General features: G+C 36.9%; 3 protein-coding genes across 11 annotated transcripts; 1 reads left to right on the forward strand and 2 right to left on the reverse strand.

Moving 5' to 3' along the window:
- The first annotated feature begins 20 nt into the window (after window positions 1-20).
- Window positions 21-4250, forward strand: LOC105279522 (Golgi to ER traffic protein 4 homolog). 2 transcript variants are annotated; one of them, XM_011339358.3, is made up of 7 exons: window positions 21-152; window positions 756-1056; window positions 1143-1221; window positions 1461-1692; window positions 1779-1917; window positions 2188-2331; window positions 2413-4250. In XM_011339358.3, the coding sequence occupies exons 2-7, from the start codon at window positions 947-949 to the stop codon at window positions 2660-2662; spliced, it is 954 nt and encodes a 317-aa protein (XP_011337660.1). In that variant the 5' UTR covers window positions 21-152; window positions 756-946; the 3' UTR covers window positions 2663-4250. The 2 variants fall into 2 exon arrangements, with proteins under 2 accessions (XP_011337660.1, XP_011337659.1); XM_011339357.3 differs by lacking the exon at window positions 21-152 and adding an exon at window positions 560-652.
- LOC105279521 (serine hydroxymethyltransferase, cytosolic) lies at window positions 4035-7925 on the reverse strand. Of its 2 annotated transcripts, none has more exons than XM_011339355.3 (6): window positions 7496-7925; window positions 6325-6518; window positions 6029-6240; window positions 5625-5949; window positions 4980-5479; window positions 4035-4742 (listed from the first exon to the last, which is right to left on the reverse strand). In XM_011339355.3, exons 1-6 carry the CDS (start codon window positions 7664-7666, stop codon window positions 4576-4578), a joined length of 1569 nt encoding a protein of 522 aa, XP_011337657.1. In that variant the 5' UTR covers window positions 7667-7925; the 3' UTR covers window positions 4035-4575. The 2 variants fall into 2 exon arrangements, with proteins under 2 accessions (XP_011337657.1, XP_011337658.1); XM_011339356.3 differs by lacking the exon at window positions 7496-7925 and adding an exon at window positions 6777-7116.
- Window positions 7926-10827: 2902 nt separating this feature from the next.
- On the reverse strand, window positions 10828-24716 carry LOC105279525 (ubiquitin carboxyl-terminal hydrolase 7). Of its 7 annotated transcripts, none has more exons than XM_011339364.3 (18): window positions 23308-23515; window positions 22297-22395; window positions 21749-22024; window positions 21510-21628; window positions 21072-21206; window positions 20787-20981; window positions 20531-20702; window positions 20252-20444; window positions 19972-20125; window positions 19415-19609; window positions 16586-16807; window positions 15845-16139; window positions 15488-15707; window positions 15211-15378; window positions 14571-15075; window positions 14422-14493; window positions 14259-14361; window positions 10828-14095 (listed from the first exon to the last, which is right to left on the reverse strand). In XM_011339364.3, the coding sequence occupies exons 1-18, from the start codon at window positions 23354-23356 to the stop codon at window positions 13971-13973; spliced, it is 3297 nt and encodes a 1098-aa protein (XP_011337666.1). In that variant the 5' UTR covers window positions 23357-23515; the 3' UTR covers window positions 10828-13970. The 7 variants fall into 7 exon arrangements, with proteins under 7 accessions (XP_011337666.1, XP_011337667.1, XP_011337664.1 ...); XM_011339365.3 differs by having other exon boundaries at window positions 23304-23324; XM_011339362.3 differs by lacking the exon at window positions 23308-23515 and adding an exon at window positions 22689-23256.
- Between the last annotated feature and the right edge of the window lie 92 nt (window positions 24717-24808).

Genomic DNA, 24808 nt, shown 5'->3' on the forward strand with positions numbered 1-24808 from the left:
AAAATAAAAGTCTGACTAATCGACTCCCACAGAATTATTTACAAATGATTTACAAATGAAAAGTCTGTCCTATTCGCCGTTAATTGTGTTACTTGAAAATAACTTCGCCTAACCTATATCATTCATTTACTCTACAATAAATTTCGATCCATGTGAGTTATGCTACTAAAAAGTAAACTTTGTCGAACCTATTGTTCAATTATACGAAAAAGTTTATTACATGCTGCTAAATTGTATTATTTAAAAATAAACCTACGTTTCATATATCATCGGATTATACTACTGCCGAATTTTTTGGACAAAAACAGTGGAGGCTCGTAGCGGTTCTTTTTAGAACTACTTTTTTTGGAACTATCAAGCTCCTATATAGTTTTCTCCGCTAATAGGCTAAATTCTGTTATATATATATATATATAAAATAAGTTGTAGAATTTTTCGAAGGTTATTCCAAAAAATTAACTCCCGGAAGATCCGCTACCGACCTTCCATTGCTCTCGCCTGAAAAATAAAAGTAGTAGTACAACCCAATAACGGATCGGACAATTTTTTCTTTCCCTTTTCTTACATTTCTAAGTAGCATGTTTTCGATAATAAGTAAGAACGATTTAAGTTTTGGATAGTACAATTTAACGACAAGAAAAGCTTTTGGTTTGTAAGTAATACAGTTGAATAGCGAATTACAATTGCAATTCAATCTTCAAGTAATATGACTCAACAAAAACCAGTAAAGGCTTTTATAATTTTAATACTTTCAGGTGTTACGACTCGACGATATCGGTCTTAAAATAACGTTCAGCAAGAGAAAATAAAAGAGCGGAAGAGAAATTCAGATTACGTTACTGGAGTAAGGCAACCTCTTTACACTTCGCGTAGGTGCACTCCGTTTTGGTCAACGTAAAATCTAGAGTGTGCGCTGCTGTATATACTGTGCCTGTATGGTGTAAACATGGCCTCGCGGTATAGTGGTGTTCAGCGAGTTTTAGCGAAATTGGAGGCGTCGATAAACTCAGGAAATTATTATGAGGCCCATCAGATGTACAGAACGATATATTTTAGGTGAGCCAGCTGACCCGACGCACCATCAAAGTGCTCCTCCGTTCGCACGTTCCTCGCCCTGCCCGTCTAACCTTCTCCGCTTACAGATACCTCCGCCAGAAAAAACATTCGGAGCTCCTGGAATTGCTGTACAGAGGATCAATGCTACTGCTACAGCACGAACAGGTACGCAAACTGTTCGGGCTTGGGTTTCGGATTCGTTAAAATATTCTTGCTGAGAAATTCGTACTCAAAATTGACATTGGGTCTTTCAATGCGTTCGAGCACATGTAGACCTATGATAATTATGATAATTACAATGAACAATCAAAGTGTGACAGCTATAGCTAATACGAGCGCAGCAACGAACTTTGATGTTTGTCAATCTTACACATGTCGCCATCTGTTTATTGCATTTATTGTAGCATGCGAGTGGAGCCGACCTAGGAATATTATTTATCAATGTTTTAACACGTGGCACTGAACGTACACAAAGTTTCTTTGAGAAAATCACAAGCTTGTTCAGCTTAATGAGCCCGATATCTCCAGAAAGAGAAGTATTTGTGCAATCAGCACTCAAGTGGAGTATAATAGGTACAGATTACAAAACTGGTCATCCAGATTTGCACCAGATGATAGCTCAAGTGTTTTGGAGAGGTAATTGCTCGAGGCAAAACATTAGTGGCAGACATATATCTTACTCTGCATATACGTTATATATAATAAACTTACTTTTTGATCAGAAAAGAATTATATAATGGCAAGGCAACACTTTATACATAGTAGAGACGGTTCTGGATGCGCAGCTATGTTGGTCGAACTTCACGAGCAACGTGGATACATGAATGAAATAGATCTCTTTATAACTCAAGCAGTTTTACAGTAAGCATATTTTTTCTATTTTTATGCCAGTTTTATACTATCCATCTTAACAATACACAATTGCAAAATGATATGCAAGAAGAAAACTGAACATAACATATAAAATTGAAGAAATAACATTATTTACAATTTTTGAATGGATATTTTTAATCTGTGTATATAAATGTAGAATTACGATTGCATGATGCTACGTATAAGACATTGTTACGCGTCAAATTAATTGAGTCAATAAAAAGCAGAGATAATAGATACAAGTACTTTTGTTTCCAGATATCTTTGTCTACACAATAAAGCAACGGCGCAAGAAGCATTCAATTCTTACACTTCAAGACATCCAAAGATAAATAATAGTGGACCGCCATATCTTCTTCCTCTATTAAACTTCTTGTTTTTCTTACTTAAAACAATCGACAGGTATGCCATATTCTATATTCGCGAGGTACGCCGATCTGATCGTGCATCATTCCATCTGCTTTCTGCTCTGGTATTTTACAGTGGTAAACTAGCGGTGTTCACAGTCCTCTGTGAACAGTATCAGATAGCCTTAAACAGGGATCCATGTTATAGACAGTACTTAGACAAAATAGGCCAACTCTTTTTCAATATTCCGCCACCACGTCCGCACAATCAAGGACTGTTCGGCTCGATTTTGCAATCCTTTATCAATGGCCTGGAGGATGACGACTCGGATGACGAACAACGAAATGCCGCTTCGACTTCGCATGCCGCGCAAGAACTTGATTGATTAAAGGTGAGACAGTACTGTGCAATACGATACTGAATATATGGAACTTTTATATATATCATTTCTCGACCCAAATACTTTCACTGCACCTGTACTGTCCGAGAGTTTGAGAAATAGCAAAACATTTGCAATGGAAAAGTCAATAAATTATGATGTGCACATGCAATCTGAGAAATCTCTGAGGTATGAAAGTATGTGGGACGACTTCTTATGGGAATTTATCAAAGTTGTAAGTCACCTACACTGAATTCAGAATAGTACATAGACACGCTGGTTATTTTATACATATCTATGATTAAAATTTCTTTTAATTAAGTCAGACTTACAATAAAGCGATACATATATCTTTGCATAAAACTTTAGAAGACAATATTGTCCACAATGAGATCATTCAATGGCAAGTAAAAGAACTTCATTGAATTAGATATTACATTTCAGGATATAAGAAAGAATAGGGTCTCAACTTTTTGGTAAAAGACTCGACTTTTTGTGAAATTCACGTATCGTCACTTTGTACATGCTGTTATGAATTCAGCAATTATATACTTAGACTTTGAATAAAATCCTTGCCATCAGCTACAACCTGTATACCATGCATATAATCGCATTAATGTATACCCGCGTGTAATTGCTCTGGATCGGAGATTTATTTTATATAAACTAAAACACGTGTGACAAATAAATATGACGTAATTATAGCTTCCGAAAAAAAGAATGCTTAATTGCTTGTTGCTGAGGCTTCGAGGAAATAAATTATACGTCGGGGCAACAAGCAATATATTTATTTATCGGATTCTATATTGTTATGGATAAAATTATTTGAAGTTCTAGACAAAAGCAAACGTATATATTTAGTTAAATAAAATGACCATTATGCTGTATCAACAGAAAAAGTTTTACAGCTTTATATTTAATAAAACTAAGATAATATTGCTGCGCGCGTATTAAAAAAGAAATGGAAGCATAAACATTCAATTAATAAATCTAGCTTTGTAACAAATATATATCCTTCTAGAAACACATGTAAGTACATTGAGTATCCTCTAATTTTGTAAGTATTATCTGTTACTTTATCAGAATTATTTGAGATGATACTATTATTATATCAATATGTGATAACACTGTCATTAATACTTATAATCGTTGTATAGCAATTTAAAAAATTTATAGTTCTGAATTATAGCTTGGAAACTAGAATTCTAATTTTTTATAAAGATCAAATAATTATGTATATTAATTTAATAAAAATTGATATTGTACATTTGATATTAATTAGAATAACTTTCCTCTCAAAAGTGGATACTCTGTACATGAACATCAAATTGGTCAAGATTATATGGGAATGCAAGAAATTGATATTTTAAACGATTAATTCAGAAATCTTATATTTATATAAATCACTTGAAAAAATATATAACGAATAATAGAAAATGATACATTACTTTACTAGCAGCTCCTCTTTCTGTACCTGACAGAAATATTTAATTTAATAATTGTACATATATGTGTGAGTGAAATATGCAGATACGTTTATCTTGTTGTTCTAATTGTTAAAGCAATATTTGTTTCACAATATAGCCGATTATCGACACTCGCGTCATTTACTTTTAAATCGTGTTGCACATAGTTATTTGCCAAGAGATATTTTTTAATTCAATATATTTACGCGATTGCATATTATCTAAAAATATTTATTTGTTCGTAGAGCAAATAACGATAATAAATTGATATAAAACTTGTGCAATGTTTTTGCAGATCCAAAGTCTATATTATCTAATTAATAATACAAATATCTATATAAAATCACAAATTAATAACAATAATTGAAATGTTAAATGCTATACTGAGAGCATTGCGAAACGCATTTGGAAAATTTATGTGAAGCGAATTTATTACAAAGTACTGTCGCAATATCAATATATCTCGTAACCAGGAATTGAAAACTGCCTCGAGAAAACTTCCACTTCCTTCTTCAAAGCTGCAACCTTTGCTTGAATGTTCTTGTCTGTGGTTAATACTTTCTTGAAGTCTACCAGCTTCGGTCCGGAGATTGCGCTCACTTCTTTAGAGAGTTTCAATCCTGTCACAAAATAATACAAAATCCATTAGAACGATTTTGACATATGCAACTCGACATATACATTTAAATTACAACTTTTGACTCATTGGCGCTCGATAACTATTATTCAAGATCCTCTTCGAAAATATGGCGATTAATCGGATTCGTATCTAGAGAGCAATTATTAAGATATTGCTCGTGATTTGGCGAAATCGAAATCATTGAGCACCGACGAGTCGTCGTGAAATTCAACGCTACCTTTGTCTATAAAGTCCACGACTTTGTCGATGTCCTTCTCGACTAAACCACGAGTAGTGAGCGCGGGAGTTCCTAATCTAATGCCACTAGGATTCAACGCGCTCTTATCACCGGGAACAGTGTTCTTATTACAGGCGATAGAGATTTCCTCTAGAATTCTTTCTGCCTTGGAGCCGGTGATGCCCGAGGACCGTAGGTCTACCAGCAGCATGTGAACGTCCGTGCCATTGGTACTGATCTTGTAACCCCGCTCCTGTAGACCCGCGCACAATCTCTTCGCGTTAGCCACCACTTGCTTCTGATAAGCGACGAATTCCGGTGATTTAACTTGTTTCATGGTAGTGGCTATAGCGGCGATCGCGTGATTATGAGGTCCTCCTTGAAGACCCGGGAATACCGCTTGATTGATCTTATCCTCTATATCGTACATTATCTTTTTGCCATCCTTTGTCTCGCTTCGGACACCCTTTCGAAAGAAAATGACACCAGCACGAGGTCCTCTAAAATTAGACAAAGAAATATCTCTTATCCGTTACTTCAGTCGCTGTAATAAACATTGCATATAGATAATTATACAAAATTATTTTGATAAAGGATAAAAATTTATTAGAAGATAAAGACAGAGAAAGAGTGTAAATACTGCACCGTAAAGTCTTGTGCGTAGTTGTCGACACAACGTCGCTATACTCAAAAGGACTGGGAATTATCCCAGCAGCGACCAGTCCAGACACGTGAGCCATGTCACTAAAGAGGTAGGCGTTATTCTCATCCGCGATCTCACGGAAACGTTTGTAGTCCAGGCATCTACTGTAGCAGGATACTCCAGCGATGATGACTTTCGGCTTGAACAGTCTCGCTTGCTTCGCGGCCTCGTCATAATCGATCAGACCGCTCTCGGGATCGACTTTGTACGGCATCGATTCAAAGAAGATGGACGTAGCGGAAATCTTCTTGGTCGCCGTGAAGAAACCTGCAGCGCGCACGTGAAATTTATCACGGAACAGTTCTCGGATCACGTAACGTAGTTTGGCCAATTTCCTCGTATTTACCGTGAGTGAGATGGCCGCCATCGGGCAAGTCTAGACCCATTATGCGCCCGTGAGGTCCCAACAGGCCCGTGTACACCGCGAAATTCGCCGGGCTGCCGGAATAAGGCTGTACATTGCAGCCCCATTCCTCGGGATTCAGACTGAAGGCTTCCAAGGCACGCTTCTGCGTCAGTAACTCGATCTCGTCGATGTACTCGTTTCCACCGTAATACCTGCAAGATGTAACGATGGAACAAGCTCGACTCTAAGCGACAGGAAGAGAATGTGGTATAAAAAAGTAATTGCGGTAAGCTCACCTTTGACCAGGCAGTCCTTCGCTGTACTTGTTGTGTAGACACGAACTCAAACACTGCAGCACACTGAGAGACGTAAAATTCTCACTGGCGATCAACTCCAGCCCGGACTGCTGTCGATTCTTCTCCTTCTTCATCAAGTCGAAAAGCTCGCTATCGGTATCCCAGATGTTTTTATTCAGTAATCCTGCCATGTTCTGTCAAGAAACATAAAGATTTGTCATTTTTGTCGCCTATAATTTTAATTTTAATTAATCTTATTAGATTAAATACTATTTACTGAATAACAATTTAATATTTACATTAATATAATTATGTTAATATTTACTTAATTTTATATAATTACACTATTTTTTACATTTATAATAGACAGTTATAAACCAACTATTAATTGAATAAAAATAATGATTAGTTTGTTAACTCTTTTCCTATCTGCATTTTGTATTTGACATTACCTTATAAATCTATAGAAATAAATCGTACTGTACAATTGAATTTCACTGCGTCACGCGTTGAATCTCGTAAGCCGCAAAGCGAACGTGCTACCTCGATTAAGACTTGATGTCATATAAGACGTATCACATTAATGAATTGACACATGCCTCACGAAAGTTCACAATCTACCGATAACCCCACGCGTGGTGTAACGAATACGATAAACATATTTATGTACAGCTGCATGTTTCAGAATATGCTGATCAACGACATATCTCCTTTTAGCATTACAGATAGTGAATAAATAAATCTTGGCGATGATAAACGAAGACAAATAGAACGATTTATAATACATTGAACATTATATTCCGGCCGAAGTAAGAATTTTAAACAGAAGCATAAAATATATAACGAAGATGTGTAATCGAAAATAATTCTTTTATGACAATAAATATAATTCAATAATAATAAAATAAATAAATAACAGTTCTATTATTACAATTTATAACAATAGAATGTTAAAAATGTCAATTCATTCATCTCGAGAGTCTTGAGGTAATCTTGAGGCAATTAAATTACAAAACCAACGAAGCTATTCCCCGATAACAATGAAGAAACAAAAAGCGATTAGAATCGTTAGGTCCAGGAATATACGATGCATCACGAGAGCAATTTTTCTGCAATTTTACACCATCGCAGTTATCGCAAACCTGCGAAACCTCAGCGTGGGAATACTTACGCGCTCCGGTAGGCGACGCGTACTCGAAAGAAACAGGCTCCTCTGTTGTAACGTACTGCGAACTGCCGGAACGCGATCGGCGAAGTTTTTCACGTGATGACATCGTGCCTGCAACAGGTTTTCGACCAATTGAAAACCGCGCCGGTTCAAATTCGTCCAATTCCTGGCCATTCCCGCGCATGTGTGGGTCGTGGCAGCAGCGGCAGGATCAACGGCTGACTCAACGCGTGTCCGATTCGTCACTGTTGACACATAACTATTGGCTATTTGACGATGACCACCGCGTGTCTCTTCACGTGTCCATCTGCTCGACGACTGCTACGTTGTTCTCGCGACAGAACCGGATCGCAAGCGGTTTATCAATACACGACCGTTACGGTGTCGTGATTGTTTCCTCACAATAACACGAAGCACGCGAACCAACGCATTTCGAAATCAGCGCCGCGTACGGAGCGATGATGCACCTGTTCAAATGACTCCGGGCTCGTAAAGTTCGTTTCGTTTAAAAGCTAAAGCCTAAAAATAGAAATGACATGTAGAAAACAGATTTTAATAGGCACATAAAAATATAATAAAATTCTAAGATTTTCAGAGAAAATGTGACTTCACGCGCTAATGAAAACTACTGAAAACGTACGAGAATTCGAGAAAGATTATACGAAACTTCGTGTCACATTGAGAAGTTAGCTGCGGAATAGAAATTCACACGGATGCTCCAATGCGAAATTTAAATTCAAATTTGAAATATTATCTATATTTCGCGCTAAGAAATTAACACGCTCCAACACTAAGCAACAAAATTCCCAGATATACTTCGCACTGAATATACAAGGTGGCCCATTTTAATTTATACAGTCGATTTTTTTAAAAACTAAAAGAGATACGAAAAAATGTTTCAGACAGACATGTCACGATTTCGAGGGGGACATAAGATGATACCATTGGTTTGACCTTGAATAGTCGTTTGAAGGTCACGCGAAGATCACCTTCAATTTCTTAAATTGAAACCCCAACTTTTTATTGCAGATTCTTATTCTCCATCGAAAAGTAAGTAACTTTTGTCTGAAACATTTTTCCGAAAAATGTCATCTTACGTCCTTAAAATGTCCTCAAAACTCATCTTGAAGATCATTTTAAGGACATAAGATGACATTTTTCGGAAAAATGTTTCAGACAAAAGTTACTTACTTTTCGATGGAGAATAAGAATCTGCAATAAAAAGTTGGGGTTTCAATTTAAGAAATTGAAGGTGATCTTCGCGTGACCTTCAAACGACTATTCAAGGTCAAACCAATGGTATCATCTTATGTCCCCCTCGAAATCGTGACATGTTTGTCTGAAACATTTTTTCGTATCTCTTTTAGTGTTTAAAAAAATCGACTGTATAAATTAAAATGGGCCACCCTGTAATATATTTAACATTCACTTGACAAATACTACGATGCACATTTATAATTTATTTTACACATTTATTTATAATGACACGAAATCCGTTTATTTTCTCCGCGCAGATTCACTACTGAATACTTACAATCTTTCATAAATAATCGTTTCTGCTCTCGAGATCACGTACTCGATGCATGACCAGCAACAGCAAGACGGCTTCTAACACGATCTGGAATGCTTCGATAAAACGATTCGGGAAATGCGAAAGTGAAGTATATGTTCGAAGTTTCTTCGAACCTATGTGCCTGCTATGCCTGCATCCGTCAAACCGGCCAATCCAGTTAAAGACCTTTTTTATCGAAACCTCAAATGCTTTCCTTAATCACGCATGTGTGTCTATCTCCTATCGCCATTGATACTCAACTTACTCAATGCATGATATCAGAGATCACGATTCTCTCCTGTTCATATCATTTTTGTATCGACATATGCTCTAAATAAGATTTCAACTTAATAAAACTTAGCTTTTTAATTGAACTGATTAATTAAGTGTTGACTAGTGAAATAAATGACACACACATGTAATAATCTGGTTTAAATTATACAGGGTATCCCGGGTTTTAACCGACAAACTGCGGGAGCATATTCTACTAGTGGAAATAAGAAAAAATTCTTATATCGAGTTTGCTTAGAAATGCTTTATTACAAAGTTATAAACCAATATTGAAAAGAAATATCAGATAAGTAACAACGGAACATAGTGTAGAATTTGCAAGGTCGAAGACGTTTATGTTACGTTCATTCACATGTATTCATGTTCACTATGTTGAAACGATTCAGTATGATTGTTACTTTCACAACAGTAGCTGTTAGATTTCAATCGTCGTGTCAACTAGCAATTACTATCAGAATGCCAAAAGTGTTTTCAAATGAGGAATACACCGATATTCATTTCGTGTACGGATTCTGTGACGGAAATGCACGAGCTGCCGTACGAGAGTATCAACGTAGATTTCCTAACAGGAGAGTACCAGATAGATTTAAAGCAACGAATTACTAATTCAGTTACTGAGATGCAACAAAATTTTCAGGAATGTCGTACCGTAACAAATTCTGTACTACGTCGATGTCTAGCTTGTATCGATGCGCAAGGACAACATTTTGAAATGCGTCACTAAATCATTGCGTAGATAATTTTTCTTTTTGTGAAAAAATCCGTTGTTACTTATCTGATATTTCTTTTCAATATTGGTTTATAACTTTGTAATAAAGCATTTCTAAGCAAACTCGATATAAGAATTTTTTCTTATTTCCACTAGTAGAATATGCTCCCGCAGTTTGTCGGTTAAAACCCGGGACACCCTGTATATATCTTGAAATAAAATGTAACATAAATGGTCATTAGTAACAATATAGAACTAATATTTAAACTATTTCTTAAAAATTTGCAAAGTTTAAGAAGAGAATTCCGAGAAAGGGTAGCGTCACAAATAATCCTCATAAGTTCGAGAATTAAAACCGCACGAATGTGCGTACAACGCTGATTTCTCTTATCGCTGACGCACGACGCACGCTGTTACGAATTTAATCATTTAAATTTTATCATTCAATTTCTTTATTTTCGGCATTGCGTAAACTAAGGATTTTAAACTCGAGCATTGCTCAAGCGAGAAGCAGTTGTGACCAATCGCGAGAGAATTCCAGCGTGATATTATAGAGAAAGTTGATCCAACGACACGTTTGCATGCGTTGTACTCTTTATAATTACAAATGAAACAGGAATCTTTATCAATTTGTTAATCTGAAACTAAGATTTACTTGAATTTCTTAAAAACAACACTCGCAATCGATGTAAATTTGTATAAATAAAGAGCAATATAAAAAGAAGATACTTGAAGGAAGATCCTCTCTCACTGACGGTGACGAGTGTCAAAAATAATAACGCATGCATTTGTATTACTTTTATTATTTTTTTACGCATACCTGTATCGCACTTAAATGTGTTTCGCTCGTCTAGAAATAAATCCTATCAAATATTCAAATTTACAATTGCGCGCAGTTGAGCAGTTTCCCTTTTATAAAGTCTCAGCTCTACAGAAACGCAAAAATATCTGACATACAACCTATTACAAGCAATATCGTATCTCGGCCTGCTTTCTCCGACGTGCCACGTTCACATTATAATCAATATAATTATACACTTGAACGCGCGATATCCAGATCAGTTCCAGATCAGTTTTGTATCACTTCCAATTATTTCTTCCTGCGAGAAAAACAAATTCAGCTGTCTCTTTTACCATTAACTGTACGTTCATCGTTGTCCTTAAGATTGCCGTTAGCAATAATCTTCAAGGAACCTAACAACGGAAAAAGAGATATAGTATATATATGTATATATAAACAACAAAACATGTGATTCCATCGTGACCTCCTCCTGCAACATTACAATGTTACAATGCTTGTAACAATCTCTTTTTTTTCTCTTGCGTGCAGATTGTATAAAATATCATTATCGCCGATTCTCTTCACTGCGAAAGATCTATCACTACCGTTTATACATCTGTAATTCGGCAGAGATTCTTTGTAAAATAATTAGCTTTTTATTCCGTTCGCCCACGAAAAAGGACAGTGCTAGAAAAAAAATGCAGTCAGGAACGTGCGCAGCCCTATAATGCAAAATGCATCATATTGCAAAGACCAACCTTTAGGCGTACAGAGATACTCTACTACTGTTTGGCGTCCGTGTGAAGTATCTCTCCGGCAATGAGATCTGCGATAATGCTGTTATACTTTTTACAATTCGATTTGAATTTTATTGTAAGTAACGTACATTCTCTCACTCTCTTCCTTTCTCTCCCTCTCTCGCACCCGCCTCGACAACATATTTAACAAGCGTGCTATTATACGAAACCCAGATTCCCAAGTAAACGCAAGAATACAGTAGTGAAAATGCTCGTGATGTCCACAAAATGTAATTTGGAATAACTCTTCCAGATGCAGGATATTTTAATATTATAATTATATGCCACCAAATATCAGTCTGTACAGCCACATTTAGATTTCTTTTTTTTTACAAAATACCTCGAATGCCACTCTCGCTTAACTTACGCGTCCAGTCTTCGTCAGAAAACCAATTGTTTGTCACACAGGTTTCTTCCGATTGATTAGTCAATGAGGTAACACCAAGTGTTATCGCTTCTAACGAATTGCTTCGCAAGTCCATTAAAACTTCCAGCAATTCATGCTTGCTTGTGCAAGACAGTGGATACATAAATGCCTCGCTTTTGGCGCTTTACCATACAATACGTTGTTCAATTTTTATAATAAATGCGTAAAATTGGTATTTTACTTCTCGCGTTCTGCAAACATTGCTGCGTGTCCTCAAAACGTGACCATTCTCTTATGCGCCAGTAGTCCGTATTTCGAGAATTTCAAACAAGCATCTTGATTATGTCTGAACTTATGAACTTGATAGATCTCTTAAGAATTTAAGAGCGTAATAAACAGCTCCTCAACAGAAGAAATTTATTAAATAATTCACGTAGAAAGCTCGATATTCTCCTTGACGCTTACAATTATGCTATTTCAAATATCCGAGGGCTGGCGTGATATTTAAATACATATTGGCTAAGTCAAGTTGATCACAGTAAGACGTAAAAAATGATAAATAAAAATCCGCAAGTAGCAGAAGATCTTACGCAATCGCTGTAAATTACTTTTATCCAAAGTGATTTGCCATGCAAGATCTACTTGCCATATTATATAAATTAAATATAAAAAAGAAAAATATGTCGCTAATTTATATGATCAAAAGTTAAGACAATCTGATGATTTCTTGTTACTTCCTGTATCGCTCCTTAAAAGCGGAGCAGCCGTTTTGTGCACACCGCTCTAAAAAAAAAGAAAGAAAAGCTCCGAGGGCTACACTATTACACGCGACTTAAAGCTAGCATTTATATCATGCCAAGAATTTCTTTATCTTAGATTTAAGCCCATTTATAATTCGCGGCAGATATTAATCTCAATTAAGTGTACAAAGTAAAATACACAAAAGAGGAAAAAAAAATTAAAATACACTCGAACACGAGAAGGGTGTTCCAGGCTGTTTGGAAGGCAACTTAGAAATTTCACTCTTATACACATTTTCTACTCTTCCACACTCTCTTATAACATACAACTAAATAATATAATTTTTTATATACCTCAAAAATATATAAAATTCACTATTTTAAATTATATCGAGAATTTTACATTATATCGCGAATATATCTCGTATCGAATATATCTCGAATCAAACGAATGGACTTGTTAGATATTAGAATTCAAGTGTGAAATTGTATCTTAATACTATTAATAATAATCCAAATCTTAATACAAATTAAAAATTTCTTCATTACTTTTCTTTTTTTTTCAGCACAACGTTAATGATGACAAGTCTGCATTTCAAACATCCTGAATGATGAATGTGCGATATAAAAAAAGCAATTTTTTTCGATTCCTGATGTTATAAGCGTTAGATGTTGCATCATGCAGAACATAATACAGCACCTCTTGGGAAAAGTAACGGCTACGCACAAATTTTTATGTGACAGGAAAATAGACCGGAGCTTCACAAGTCACGGTTGCTTAATAAAATTAAAAAACGAAAGAAATAGTTTATTTAGATGCAATTATCAGACAATAATATAATAATATATGTGCATATCTCTCGCGTAATCAAAGCTTTCGTCTAGGTAAAGAACTGTACCAAGTGCATAGTGACGCCAAAGTAAGCCATCGGACCATTACGTAAAACATTTACAGGTTCGAATCGAGGAACTATATCATCGTTCTTCCATGATGCATGAAACAGTACTGCATATCTCACGAGTCTCTTGATCCATCGTATACAAAGCTTGGATTTACCTTCAGACATCGTTCTCACAGTATTAAAATCACATGTTTAATCTGGCTGAAGAGAAACGAATATATGAACGCATTTTTTTCCAATCTCCAGTACATCAGACGTTCTCGCTCTCTTATTATACAGAGTCGTATAAATTATTACGAGTGGCTGCCTAATTTAATTTCTTCTTCGTGTGGTGGAAATTTAATTGTAAATCTTAATGGCCTTTTCGAGGTAGTTGATGCGAGAGCGCTTTGGCGCTTTGTTGACGTGTTCCAGGCCAAGCCAAGGCCTGTGTGGCGATGTGCCTGCGTTTAAAAGTGGATAAACTACAAAAGTTATTCTTTATCAGCTTCATGTTAAAGATATTTCTACATGCTAAATATAACGAAAGGAACTGTAACTGTTGTGTGTGTGTGTGTGTGTTTCCGTCCGATGCTTACTTTACTGACACGCTTTAGAGAAGAAAGAGAAAGCACGCCTCATACTTACCCTGACCGCTGAATTTAGGAAGGAAGTCGTCGGTTCTGATACAATAATCCGGCGAGTCGATAATGAACTGTGGCTTGCCCATCGTCACCACCGCGAACTTAAACTTCAAAATTTTTTATGAATTCTCATAAAAGATCAAAAAAAGTTAGCTAAGGATGCCTACCTTTTCGAATTCCTTCTCTTGAACTCCTAGTTTCTTTAACAGTCTGTCCTTCATGTCGGGGAAAGGTTCGCCCTACGAGCAAGAATGATCGTTGATCGGAGCGCATGTTACACAGAAATGGATGTTAAATTCAACTTTATTTTACTTACGTTCTTGATCTTGAAGAAGAAAGGTATGCCGAACGTTGAAAAGACGTCTTTGTGGAAATGCGCAACAGGAACCAGCATTTCATCCTCCTTCAGATTCAATTCGTCGTTCGGGATTTCTTCTATCCTGTACAACTTGGTGCCCGTCGCGTTTAAGTTGTCTAAAGGTACATCCTCCCCGGGACCAGGTAGAAGCTTGTTGCAATTTATTTCTAATATCCTTAGTTTGCCTGATCCGTTTTCTGATAGTTCTACCTGCTTCTTAGCCTCCTCGAGTAAAGTGGCAACGGTACCATTTTTATTCGGATAAAGAATAATCTCCTTTTCCTCCTTAAGTGACGGGCCTACCCATATGCACTTGAACTGTTTCTTGTTTTCTAGCTCGTTCACTCTAATACTGAGTTGTTGGTAAAATAATTTCTTTACTTTTGACTTGCAATACGAAACCAGTTCTTTAAGTGTACCTTCGAACGTACACTTTAATGGATGGCCGGGAGAATCTTTGTAACTGAAACAGAAAATTAACAATTATACTTTGAAATTGTTTTCCAAAACCTTCGAAAATAATGCAAGTCCATCTCGATATAATATTGATAGTAGTCGATAATACTGTATTAAGATGCAAGTAGGAACAGAATCTTACTTTTGACACTTGAAGAATTGTAAAAGGTACGGATCTGTACCGACTCGTTGCGCTACAGCCTTTGCCATTTGATCGTACGTCATTCTTAATGAAAGCTCCATTGTGAAACCCGGATCGTTAGGAATCGTTTTATCACAAAATGTTACTTCTACCCTATAGAACAGGTCTCTGCAAATGCAAATCGTTAAATCAGTTAATGTTGATAATAAATTCACACGATTTCCAGGATACGTCATTTCTTAAAAAAACGCAAGTACCGAAATCTATTGTTACTTACTTAAAATATTCCCGACACGTTGGAAGTTCATACAGCTCGTTGTCACCTTCCTTTTGAAATACAATTATGTCACCATCCATTAATTCCTCGAGGACTTTTTCTAAGGATTCCGTCAAGTTGTCTATTTTCTCAACTAAATTTGGTTTAATTTCTTCGTACAAAGCGAGCTCCGTATCTGGTGGAAATCCAGCTCGTTCGTTCAGAATTGGTATAAGCTCCTCTGCAAAATTTATTGTTAAATTCTAAAATGTTTTAACTGTATGTATACAAAATGTGTAATCTATACGTTTGGTATAAAAAAAATCTAATACATCTAGTATGCCTTCCTGCTACAATATTATTTCAACCTCGACTTACGGACTTTAGAGTTGACAGGCATGTAATGATGACCGCAATAATGAATTTTCTTATTTTTGGGATCGTAGAGTTTAAAAAACAGTAAGACATCGGTGTCCTTGTCGAAAGGTGGTAGCGCTGTCATGTCGGAATCCGGAGGAACAAGCTCGACGAACACGTTCCATGGATTATGATTCTCCGCGCAGTCGATGATGGGCTTCTGAAGATCGGCGTCTGGTTCGATTAACGTAGGTCTGCAGGTTTGATTCGAGCGTTGACTGAACGGCCAAATACGGATCTGTTCTATCGGATATTTCTGTAGAATAAATTAGATAATATTAAATCTCCGCATTTTTTTTATGCCTTCCTATATCACTTTCCAGATTTCAAAATACTGAAGATAACAATTATTCTTAAAATAATATTTTTACAATTTTGCTACGTAGAGAGAGAAAAAAAAATATATATGTAAAATAATGAATTTTAAACATATTAAAAAGATTTATATTGGTGTGCAAAGAAAAAAAAACATATTTCATGTTTCTTCTAATTTTTACCTACCGTGGCGAAAATTTAATTTAACAAACTGTACATGGTCCATATAGTAGTACACAAGATACATTATGTTAATATAACGTCAGTATTAATTTTCTTTAAAAGTTAATTCTAATGTATGCATATATAACAAAAAAACAGCCTCTTAGCAACATGAATGGTAGAAGAGTACTGAGAGAACAATCTGTCTTTATTAAGCTTACTTACCAAACTATCGCTCAGTAGCTCGAGAAACTCGTGCACAGTGGCCTGCTTACGTACGCGAAATACACGATATAAAGCGTGCTCTGGGTCGTAGAGATCATTTCCTTGGTGACCGTCAAAGCTATCCTCGAGAAGGACATTGACGGTCATGTACAAGTATGCTTCCGTTCTCTCCTTTCTTCTTATTTGTTCCAGCCTCTTCTCCTCTTGCAGCCTCTCCACCAGCTAGACCAACAAAATTAAAATTATCCACGTGTGTACTCATTTTGTTTCAATCGATTTTTTTCCTCGTCTTTTCAATTTAATTAATTTGGTTCCTTTATTCTCTTTTCTTTTTTTTAGAAAAAGGGTTATATCTCCCGTTTGTATCATGCTTTTGAGATTCGAGAACAGATTGTATTCGAAGCATCAAAAGGATGACGGTACGTTTTCCATTCTTGTAATTTTAATTTTGTTCATCTGCCGCTATATCGACTACCAAGTCAAACAATTACACAATAAAAATTATTTGGCGGTGAGTGATGGTTCCCAGTTATCTCTTGCTGGCTAATGAATAACAAAACACAGTAAATATACATTAGTAATAAAACGTAAGAAATTATTATCATAGATATATGTTGTACAAAAATATACAAATCCTATGGTAATAATCTTACTTTAGTTACATGCTGCGTTACTATTTCAATATCTGAAATATCGTAATTGTTTAAACATAAAAATAGACTTTAATGGAACAAGAAAATATTTTAATCATTAGCAAATAGCTATGTACATGCACAATACATACCTATTGTAACAATATAACCACCACTCAAGCCAAATAATTATAACAATGTAATGTGTAACTATAGTAGTGTGGAGATGCCTCATAACTTGAATATCTCTATTACGTGAATCGCACAAAATAAGAACAACGGTAAAAATAAATAAAATTAACGCGGATTCCGCCTGTAAAATATTCTAGTATCCAACAGTTTATTCGTTATCCCTTTTTTTTATTTTTATATATAAAATAGTGGTGTAGCATTTAAAGGTATCTCACGATTAAAGCTATTATAAAGTATTTACTCTATCGATGATACTTTAGCGTTCTTCTGTCTCTCCCTCACGCTCGCTCTCTCTCTCTCGCTCTCTCTAGTTATTAATATATAACAACAAATAAATAGATAGCATCTGTCAATGATCATAATCATCACTATTAACACGGAGAGAATTTAACCAGTTTTTCTTAAATGATTGCATTCTCTTGCATTAAAATACGAAATTCTTACTTTGCTCATTATTGTATCGACTTTAAATATTAGTTGATGAAAATCGCGAGGTTGATTAATATAAATCACATTATGTCTCACTCACTAAACAATCCGGTTAAATAGCAAACACGCTAAAGAAGACATATCAAGGAAGCTTGACGTTGCTGACAAGTATTACTTATTGATTATTTCTCTTTCTTCCCGTATCTTATATATTGCAAGAGCTAAAACTCTCATTAGCTCGAACAGATACTTATTATATTCTCACTAATAACTCTGTTTTTTTTTATCTTTCCCTATTTCTCTCTTATACAATTATTCACACATATCCAATCTTTTGCTGCGATATGTTTGTTCATTTTTCATTCAAGATTTCGATATACTACAATACAATGATGAAATTTCAATCATATAATATTATACAATGTTTGTTACAATAAACAATCCTAAGGCTCATCACGATTCCAGTCTTGATGACTTCCACATTTATCCTACTCTGGATAAGCATTTCCGATAAGTGACAAAAATGCAACACATTAGTCATGAATCTTTCTCTTTAATTCCTTGCGTTATCAATATAAAATTATGAGTTAAGATACGAATAAATAAAAAATCACATTATTCTCGTATGCGCCCTCTGAACGCCCATGCTGAAAAAATCCTCCGTCAAAAAAAAAAGATGTCACGGGGGACATCCCTGTCGAATACATAAAACAAATCTCTATATAACATGCTTTATATAATTCCATTTGTAATGTACACACGTTTATAAAATCACTTTATATATATCAACCTTTGGATCTTTCGGACGTTAACTGACTCATCCTTACTCCGCATTACAGCGCACTCGAATTTAGTACATCAGAAATTAATTCTGATAAAAAACGCGCCCGGTATCTTTGTACCAAATACTACATCACTCCAAATATGTAACTTTGTATCTAGAAATGAATGTGATCTATATAAGATTAACACTTACTGGTACAACAGCTCAAAGCTGATAGCGATGTAAATCTCTGTTAAGAAAATTCAAGAAAAAGTTGATAACAATTGCTCAAAAACGTATAATAATAGAATATCTCATTAAATAAAATCCTCTAATTTGTACATACAATCTCAAAAAATTAAACTATCGATGGTAGCCAAAATATCGCAACGAGGACAGAAAATCTCCTCGAGTCTTTCTTTCACGTGTGTGTGTGTATATATATATATGTATATATACATATAGATATATGATATATAATATACATATATATATATACGACCAATGTGAGATGTGAATCTGATAATTCTACGCTATGAGCAAGCTCATGGTAGCTCAATACAATATCGAGACCTCAGGAAGAGTTTGACCGAGAAACAACGCAAGCAATTTACAAATCTTTCCGTATATTTCTCTATCGACGTTTGTCGGTTAAAAATCATGAATATAGAGATTTGGATTTCGAGGATTTTGCGTGCATGGACGAAGAGTCGCGGTCTCTGTGTGCGAGTCTTTGATTGAGTCAGTCGCGTCTTTGTCACGTTCTAGGTCGCTCAACTCCTGGGAAAGCTCTCTTTGAAGGACGTTTCTGACCTCTTGAGGTATATCCTCTTCCTTGACCTCTTGCAAAACGTTTTCCAGCTCTGAATTCCTTATGTAAACCAGCATGTAAGCGTTAGTACAATGTTTCACAGCCATAGACATATCCTCGTCTTGACCACCGTAGTTGTGTTCGATAGCTTCCTGCTTTGTACATCGCGAAACAACATCGTCGTCGAATTTACACCACTGCCACAGAAGACGAAGCAAAATATATCAGACAAATGTAATATGATAATATAATATCGATATTATTATTGAAAAAAGTATACGAGAGCGAAGAAAATAATATATGATTGTGTTATACAGTGCTCTTTTAAGTTAGATATCTTTTTTAAAATTTTATCATAAAAGTGAAATTATTAATCTAGAAAACATAAGAATATATGGTAAATAACAATAATATACTTTCGCCAAGATGTAACAATAGATTACTCGCTAAAAATTGGAATGTTACAAGAAAATAGATTGTAAAAACGATATACAATTCATTGATAAGTGCATTATAAAAATCATTACATGTAAAAATTAATATTAAATATTGTACTTACTTTACCATCACCAGCGGGATTAATAAATACAACATAGTGTCCACCATGATTGTCACCACTATGGACCAAAACTGCATGTAATGTATAATCCGCGCTCGTTGCCTCTTTATTTTGCAAATATTTGCCCAGACTAATTTTTTCGTAAAACTCGAACCTTGAAACAAAATTAATGCATCTTTCAAATTGATGTAACGTATTACAAAATACTCAAATTCATATTTCTATAGCAAAGTAAAATTTATAATTTAAATTTGTGTGTTGACAATTTCTAGTTGCTTACCTATCGTTAAATTTGACTGAACAATCTGTGACAGGATCGTATTGAAAGCGCATTAAATGTAAATGTAGAACCGGTGGAAATGACGAAAATATGACGCCCTTTTCTGCTTCCTGTAATCCATGCTCTCCCGCGTCGTACTTGTTATCGCCGTCGAGACTTTCCGTGCTCACATAGTCGCTAAAGGACTCGTAAACTGAAATATAAAAAATTCGTCCATTTTTGTATGTTTTCAAGATGATCATGATGATGAAGAGGCACGATGTTAATTCCAACACTCACTGTTCTTCTTGCCCTTTATATTTAATTGTATGTCGTAAAACGTTTCAACTCTCGTGGATTTGTAGTCTATGTTTTTACACTTGATAAAGGAGACCATTTTTCCCTCAAACAATTTTGGCACTGTACCCTCCACACAGGTCCCTTTCATCTTGCTCTCCAATTTGTCCAGCAGCTAAATTTTCAAGATTGATATGTATATAGACAGCGTAAGAAGGCAATGATTTATAGCTTTAAAAAAGTGCACAATGTTATATACCACGCGCAGAAACTCCTGAACATCATGTTGCATAAAAGAGTCCAAAGTTTCCCAACCAAAACTCTTAGTCAATTTTTTTGTGCCGACAGGCTTATCGGAGAACTGTAATTCATGAAAGACCCTCTGCAAAGCCAGCGCAACGCTCTTACTCGAATCATCACTTTCTGTTGGCATTTTATATACCGCTTTTCGCAGCTAGAAAATAAAGCGGATGTATAAGTTAATAAAAGAAATGTCAAATAGAGCTTCATTATTAAAATGCTAAAAAGTCAGTGCTTCACCAACCTGATTTGTAAAGTACAGGGTTTGTAATAAGGAATTCATATAACATGTAGCCCCTTGATTCTTCAAGCCTACGTATCCTGTATGTTTTTTACTGTCCCAACTGACTCCATGAGGTGCATCAGCCACAACATGAACCTAAATAGAAGCATAAAATGTTATAAAAGCCGTTTCCAACATAAATTCTATGCAATTAATACTTTTTTTATTTCTTTGTCTCTAATGGAGGATTCTTCTTGTTAGAAATGAATAGATTGCTAGATAGACATAGCTACAAAATTTTATTGTAAAAAGATTAAATCATATAGCTATAATAATTGTTATATATTAATTAATTAGAATAGATAGGATTGGATAAAACAAAAGAGAGAGATAGAGGGGGGAGAGAGTTACAGTATTATTGGATATAAAGATATTGATTGATAGCGGAATGTTACAAACCTCAAGCGTGATTGAATCATCTTTTATGAAACCTCTGTCAGGATCCAAGACATCTTGCCATGTCATGAAATGGCTAAAACCCCAATCGTTTTCCTTGCTGTAGAATAGATGTTGAATTTCTGTAAAAATATAGAATGTTGCATTATTGCAAAAAGAATTATTGCCTTAGTTTCAGCGTTTAAATAAGAATTAAAAAATTCATGTAGAATAAATAAAAAGAAATATAAAATCATATTTACTTCTACTGAATGGCTCTTGTCCATCTTTGCAGGAAAGGAGACGCAATTCTGCTACTGCATAACAACTCCACGAAGTCGATTCACTTTCCCCATTACACTGCAGGAAAAATCCAAGCGATCTCTGCGGCTGTCTCTCTTGCGTCTGACTTGATCGTGGCATCACCATGATTTTCCATGGTAAATTACGAACATAGCACGCGGGGGACAACTGTGAATCTTTCATCTTGGAAATGTTCTCTACAGTGTAGCGAAAAGTTGCTTCAGATCTGGCTTCATCTAGAAAGAAAGCACAGGTTGATCAGCATGTAAAGGAATTTATAAAATACTTACACAATAAAAGTTGCTGATAGATATAACAGAATAATGATTTATAATGACTTTCGTGTCAAGAGAATAAAGTACAAAAATGTATATCATTTTCATACCTAGTGATCAATTAAATGACAAAATATGATACAATATGGTACTATTACACATATTCACGCAAGATTACTTCTGGATTGCAAAATAATTGACAAGAAATGCAATATGCGGAAAGATCATCGTACCTTCCTCCATTTCTTGATCTTGAACTATACATGCTAATTCTGGTTCACCATTTATAGGACGGTTGTCAGTCCCATCTCCCCCACCATCATTTGGAGTTTCTACAAAAAGCCGATAAGATACATTTTTTTTCACCAATAAAACACGCAGATGCAACGAATGAATTGCTCAGAGCAAAAGAGAATCTGTATAAAATAAACGCAATAAAAGCTAACCTTAAATTTTACAATGCAATTACACAAAGATTTAAAGGCTAATTTTGTCAATCGAATGAACAATTCGCCGCGTATACGCGCTATGCCCGAAAGTGTGCACATCGAAAACGTGAACGTCACATTTTTGCACAATAATAGCTGTAATGTAGTGCAAGAGTGATGTGTGGTGTTTGGTTTACCTAAAGCCGCATGGCAATTCTGAAATATTCTCTTTATAAGAACATGAAGATTACAATTTATGGAATACTTCATGTGGAATCCCTAAACGGTAAATAATAAATTACAGCCCAATATCGGTGAGGGGAAAAAAAAGGAAAAAACAAATTGCATCAGATGAAGATCATGATGTCACTATAGGTTAGCCTCCGACACTTCGCGGTCCGCACCGAAGGTACAATCGTCTGAATATAAATAATTCTAACGCAAATGTAGAATTTTCCGTGTGTCACTGCTAATAATTTCTGCCTGTATCGTGAGGAACGCGTGTGAAAGAGCGCGACTACTATTTGTTGGACGGCCGTATGCAGCACGATTTTCTTTATCAGCGGATTTATTTATCCGTGAAAATTTCTGATAATGGAACTATGACGTAACATCCCTCGTTCTATACCACCTATCTGCATAATCAGGTGTATCTGTAACTTGTTATAACGCGAAATGCACACTATTCGAGACGCGTTCGCTACGTTCCGATTTACGCGACAAATCCTTGGGCTCTTGGAGTAAACCGGACGAAACGAGAGTGCAGAAATTCGAGAGATAAATGCAAGTATATAAAAACAAACTAATCATACAAACGGTGCGTGTGCGTGACATGCCAACGGGAGTTTGGCATGAAGGCTGCCATATTTGACGCGGACAACAATTTACGAAGAACTGCGCAATCTTCTTTCGTTTATAGGAAAATGGTTACGCTCAGGTACGATGTGCGTGCCTCCTTTTCTTCCCCACGTTTCCTATTTTCTCTGACGAGCACAGTTACGCGAGTTCTATGCGCGTCAAATCGCGAGATCCGCGGGCTTGTTTTCGTACAAACCTAAACGGAATAAGACTCGAAGAAAACACGTCCGGCGTATTGTTGCCGAGGCTCGATTAACATCGCGGAAAGTCGGTCGGTAGCTAGTCGCCGACGCGCCGTTAGCGACGACAACGTGCGCGAGCGACGTCGGATCGCTCTTTGCGGCAACTGCGAGGGATGCGGAAAGCCGCACCGAGTCCCTCTCTAAATATAAAGACCGTTCGGTGAGCGCGTGCTTGCTGCGGGGCGTAAAAAAGAGAGAAAATTCGAAGAAAGGTAGCGAGAGCCGCGCGACAAGGAGGGAAGAGCTTCTCTATCCCTCCCTCTCTTTCTCTCTCATCGAGCGCGCTCGCGTTTACATTCGCGGCGAGGCGAGAGCGGACGGGAGAGAGAGAGAGAACGATATACGTTATAGAGAAAGAAAGGAAGAGCTCGAGAAGGCGCACTCACCCTCCTGCGTGTCCATTTCCTCGACCTCGTTAACCTGAACGGGCGCGAGGCTGAGCTGTTTGAGGTTCTCCTGATCGTTTACGTGATTCATCGCGAAGCCGATGTTGATGGTCGTCTTGATGGCGCCGGGTACCTCGGTGACGGCCTCCGCCGTCGAGGTTACGTCGCTCGCGTTGATCGGTGCTCGCTGCTGGCCGTTGTCCGCCGTTTGCTGCGCGTTCGTCAACGTCGGTGCACGGTTTCGACACGGGAGAGTCGTCGTCGTCGTCTTAGCGAGCGCCTTCTTCCTCTGCCTCTCCACCGATATTCTGACCGACAGTGGCCTCCTCTGTACCGTGGTCCGCTCTTGCTGTTGTGGATTCGGATGTTGCTGCTGCTGCGGCGGCGGCGGCGGCGGTGGCGGCGGCGGCGGCGGCGGCGACGATTGCCGTTGCTGATAACGCGGCTGCTGCTGCTGCTGCTGATCCGTTCCTACGATCAGCCGGCTACTATCGAAGCCCGCGTCGCTACCGGGACTCGACAGCGACGTCGCTTTACCGCACTCCGACGATAGATGTTTGCTCGCAGTTCGCCCAATTTCTGCGGCCATCAAGTGCCCCCACTTGCTCGGGGGACGCCCACAACATATATTCCACCCTCGCGTCGCTAGTCGCTAGGTTCGCGAGTCGAGTACCGAGTACCGCGCGTACACGTACTCCTTACGCTCGTTCGCGGATGTCGCCACAGCTACCTTCGCGGCGGACGGCAGCGACGATGCCCGTGTCCGTGTTGGTGCAGCTGGTGGTGGTGGTGCTGCCAATGCTAGCGATTATGGTGGCGGTGGTACTAGTA

The sequence above is a fragment of the Ooceraea biroi genome, chromosome 9, assembly GCF_003672135.1.
Source record: "Ooceraea biroi isolate clonal line C1 chromosome 9, Obir_v5.4, whole genome shotgun sequence".
NCBI lineage: Eukaryota > Metazoa > Arthropoda > Insecta > Hymenoptera > Formicidae > Ooceraea > Ooceraea biroi.

Bases quoted from the DNA above. Each gene is read 5' to 3' on its own strand.
- LOC105279525 (XM_026972201.1), bottom strand. From the start codon at position 24,566: ATGGCCGCAGAAATTGGGCGAACTGCGAGCAAACATCTATCGTCGGAG. The intron at 21,629-21,748 runs GTAAATATGATT...ATATTTTTACAG, and splicing joins ACAAGAGCCATTCAGTAGAA to AAATTCAACATCTATTCTAC. The intron at 16,140-16,585 runs GTAAGTAAGCTT...TTTATTCTACAG, and splicing joins AGCTACTGAGCGATAGTTTG to AAATATCCGATAGAACAGAT.
- LOC105279522 (XM_011339358.3), top strand. From the start codon at position 947: ATGGCCTCGCGGTATAGTGGTGTTCAGCGAGTTTTAGCGAAATTGGAG. The intron at 1,693-1,778 runs GTAATTGCTCGA...CTTTTTGATCAG, and splicing joins AGCTCAAGTGTTTTGGAGAG to AAAAGAATTATATAATGGCA. The intron at 1,918-2,187 runs GTAAGCATATTT...TTTTGTTTCCAG, and splicing joins ATAACTCAAGCAGTTTTACA to ATATCTTTGTCTACACAATA.
- LOC105279521 (XM_011339355.3), bottom strand. From the start codon at position 7,666: ATGGCCAGGAATTGGACGAATTTGAACCGGCGCGGTTTTCAATTGGTC. The intron at 6,519-7,495 runs GTAAGTATTCCC...GTTTCTTGACAG, and splicing joins CGCGTCGCCTACCGGAGCGC to AACATGGCAGGATTACTGAA. The intron at 5,480-5,624 runs GTGCAGTATTTA...GTCTAATTTTAG, and splicing joins ACTACGCACAAGACTTTACG to AGGACCTCGTGCTGGTGTCA.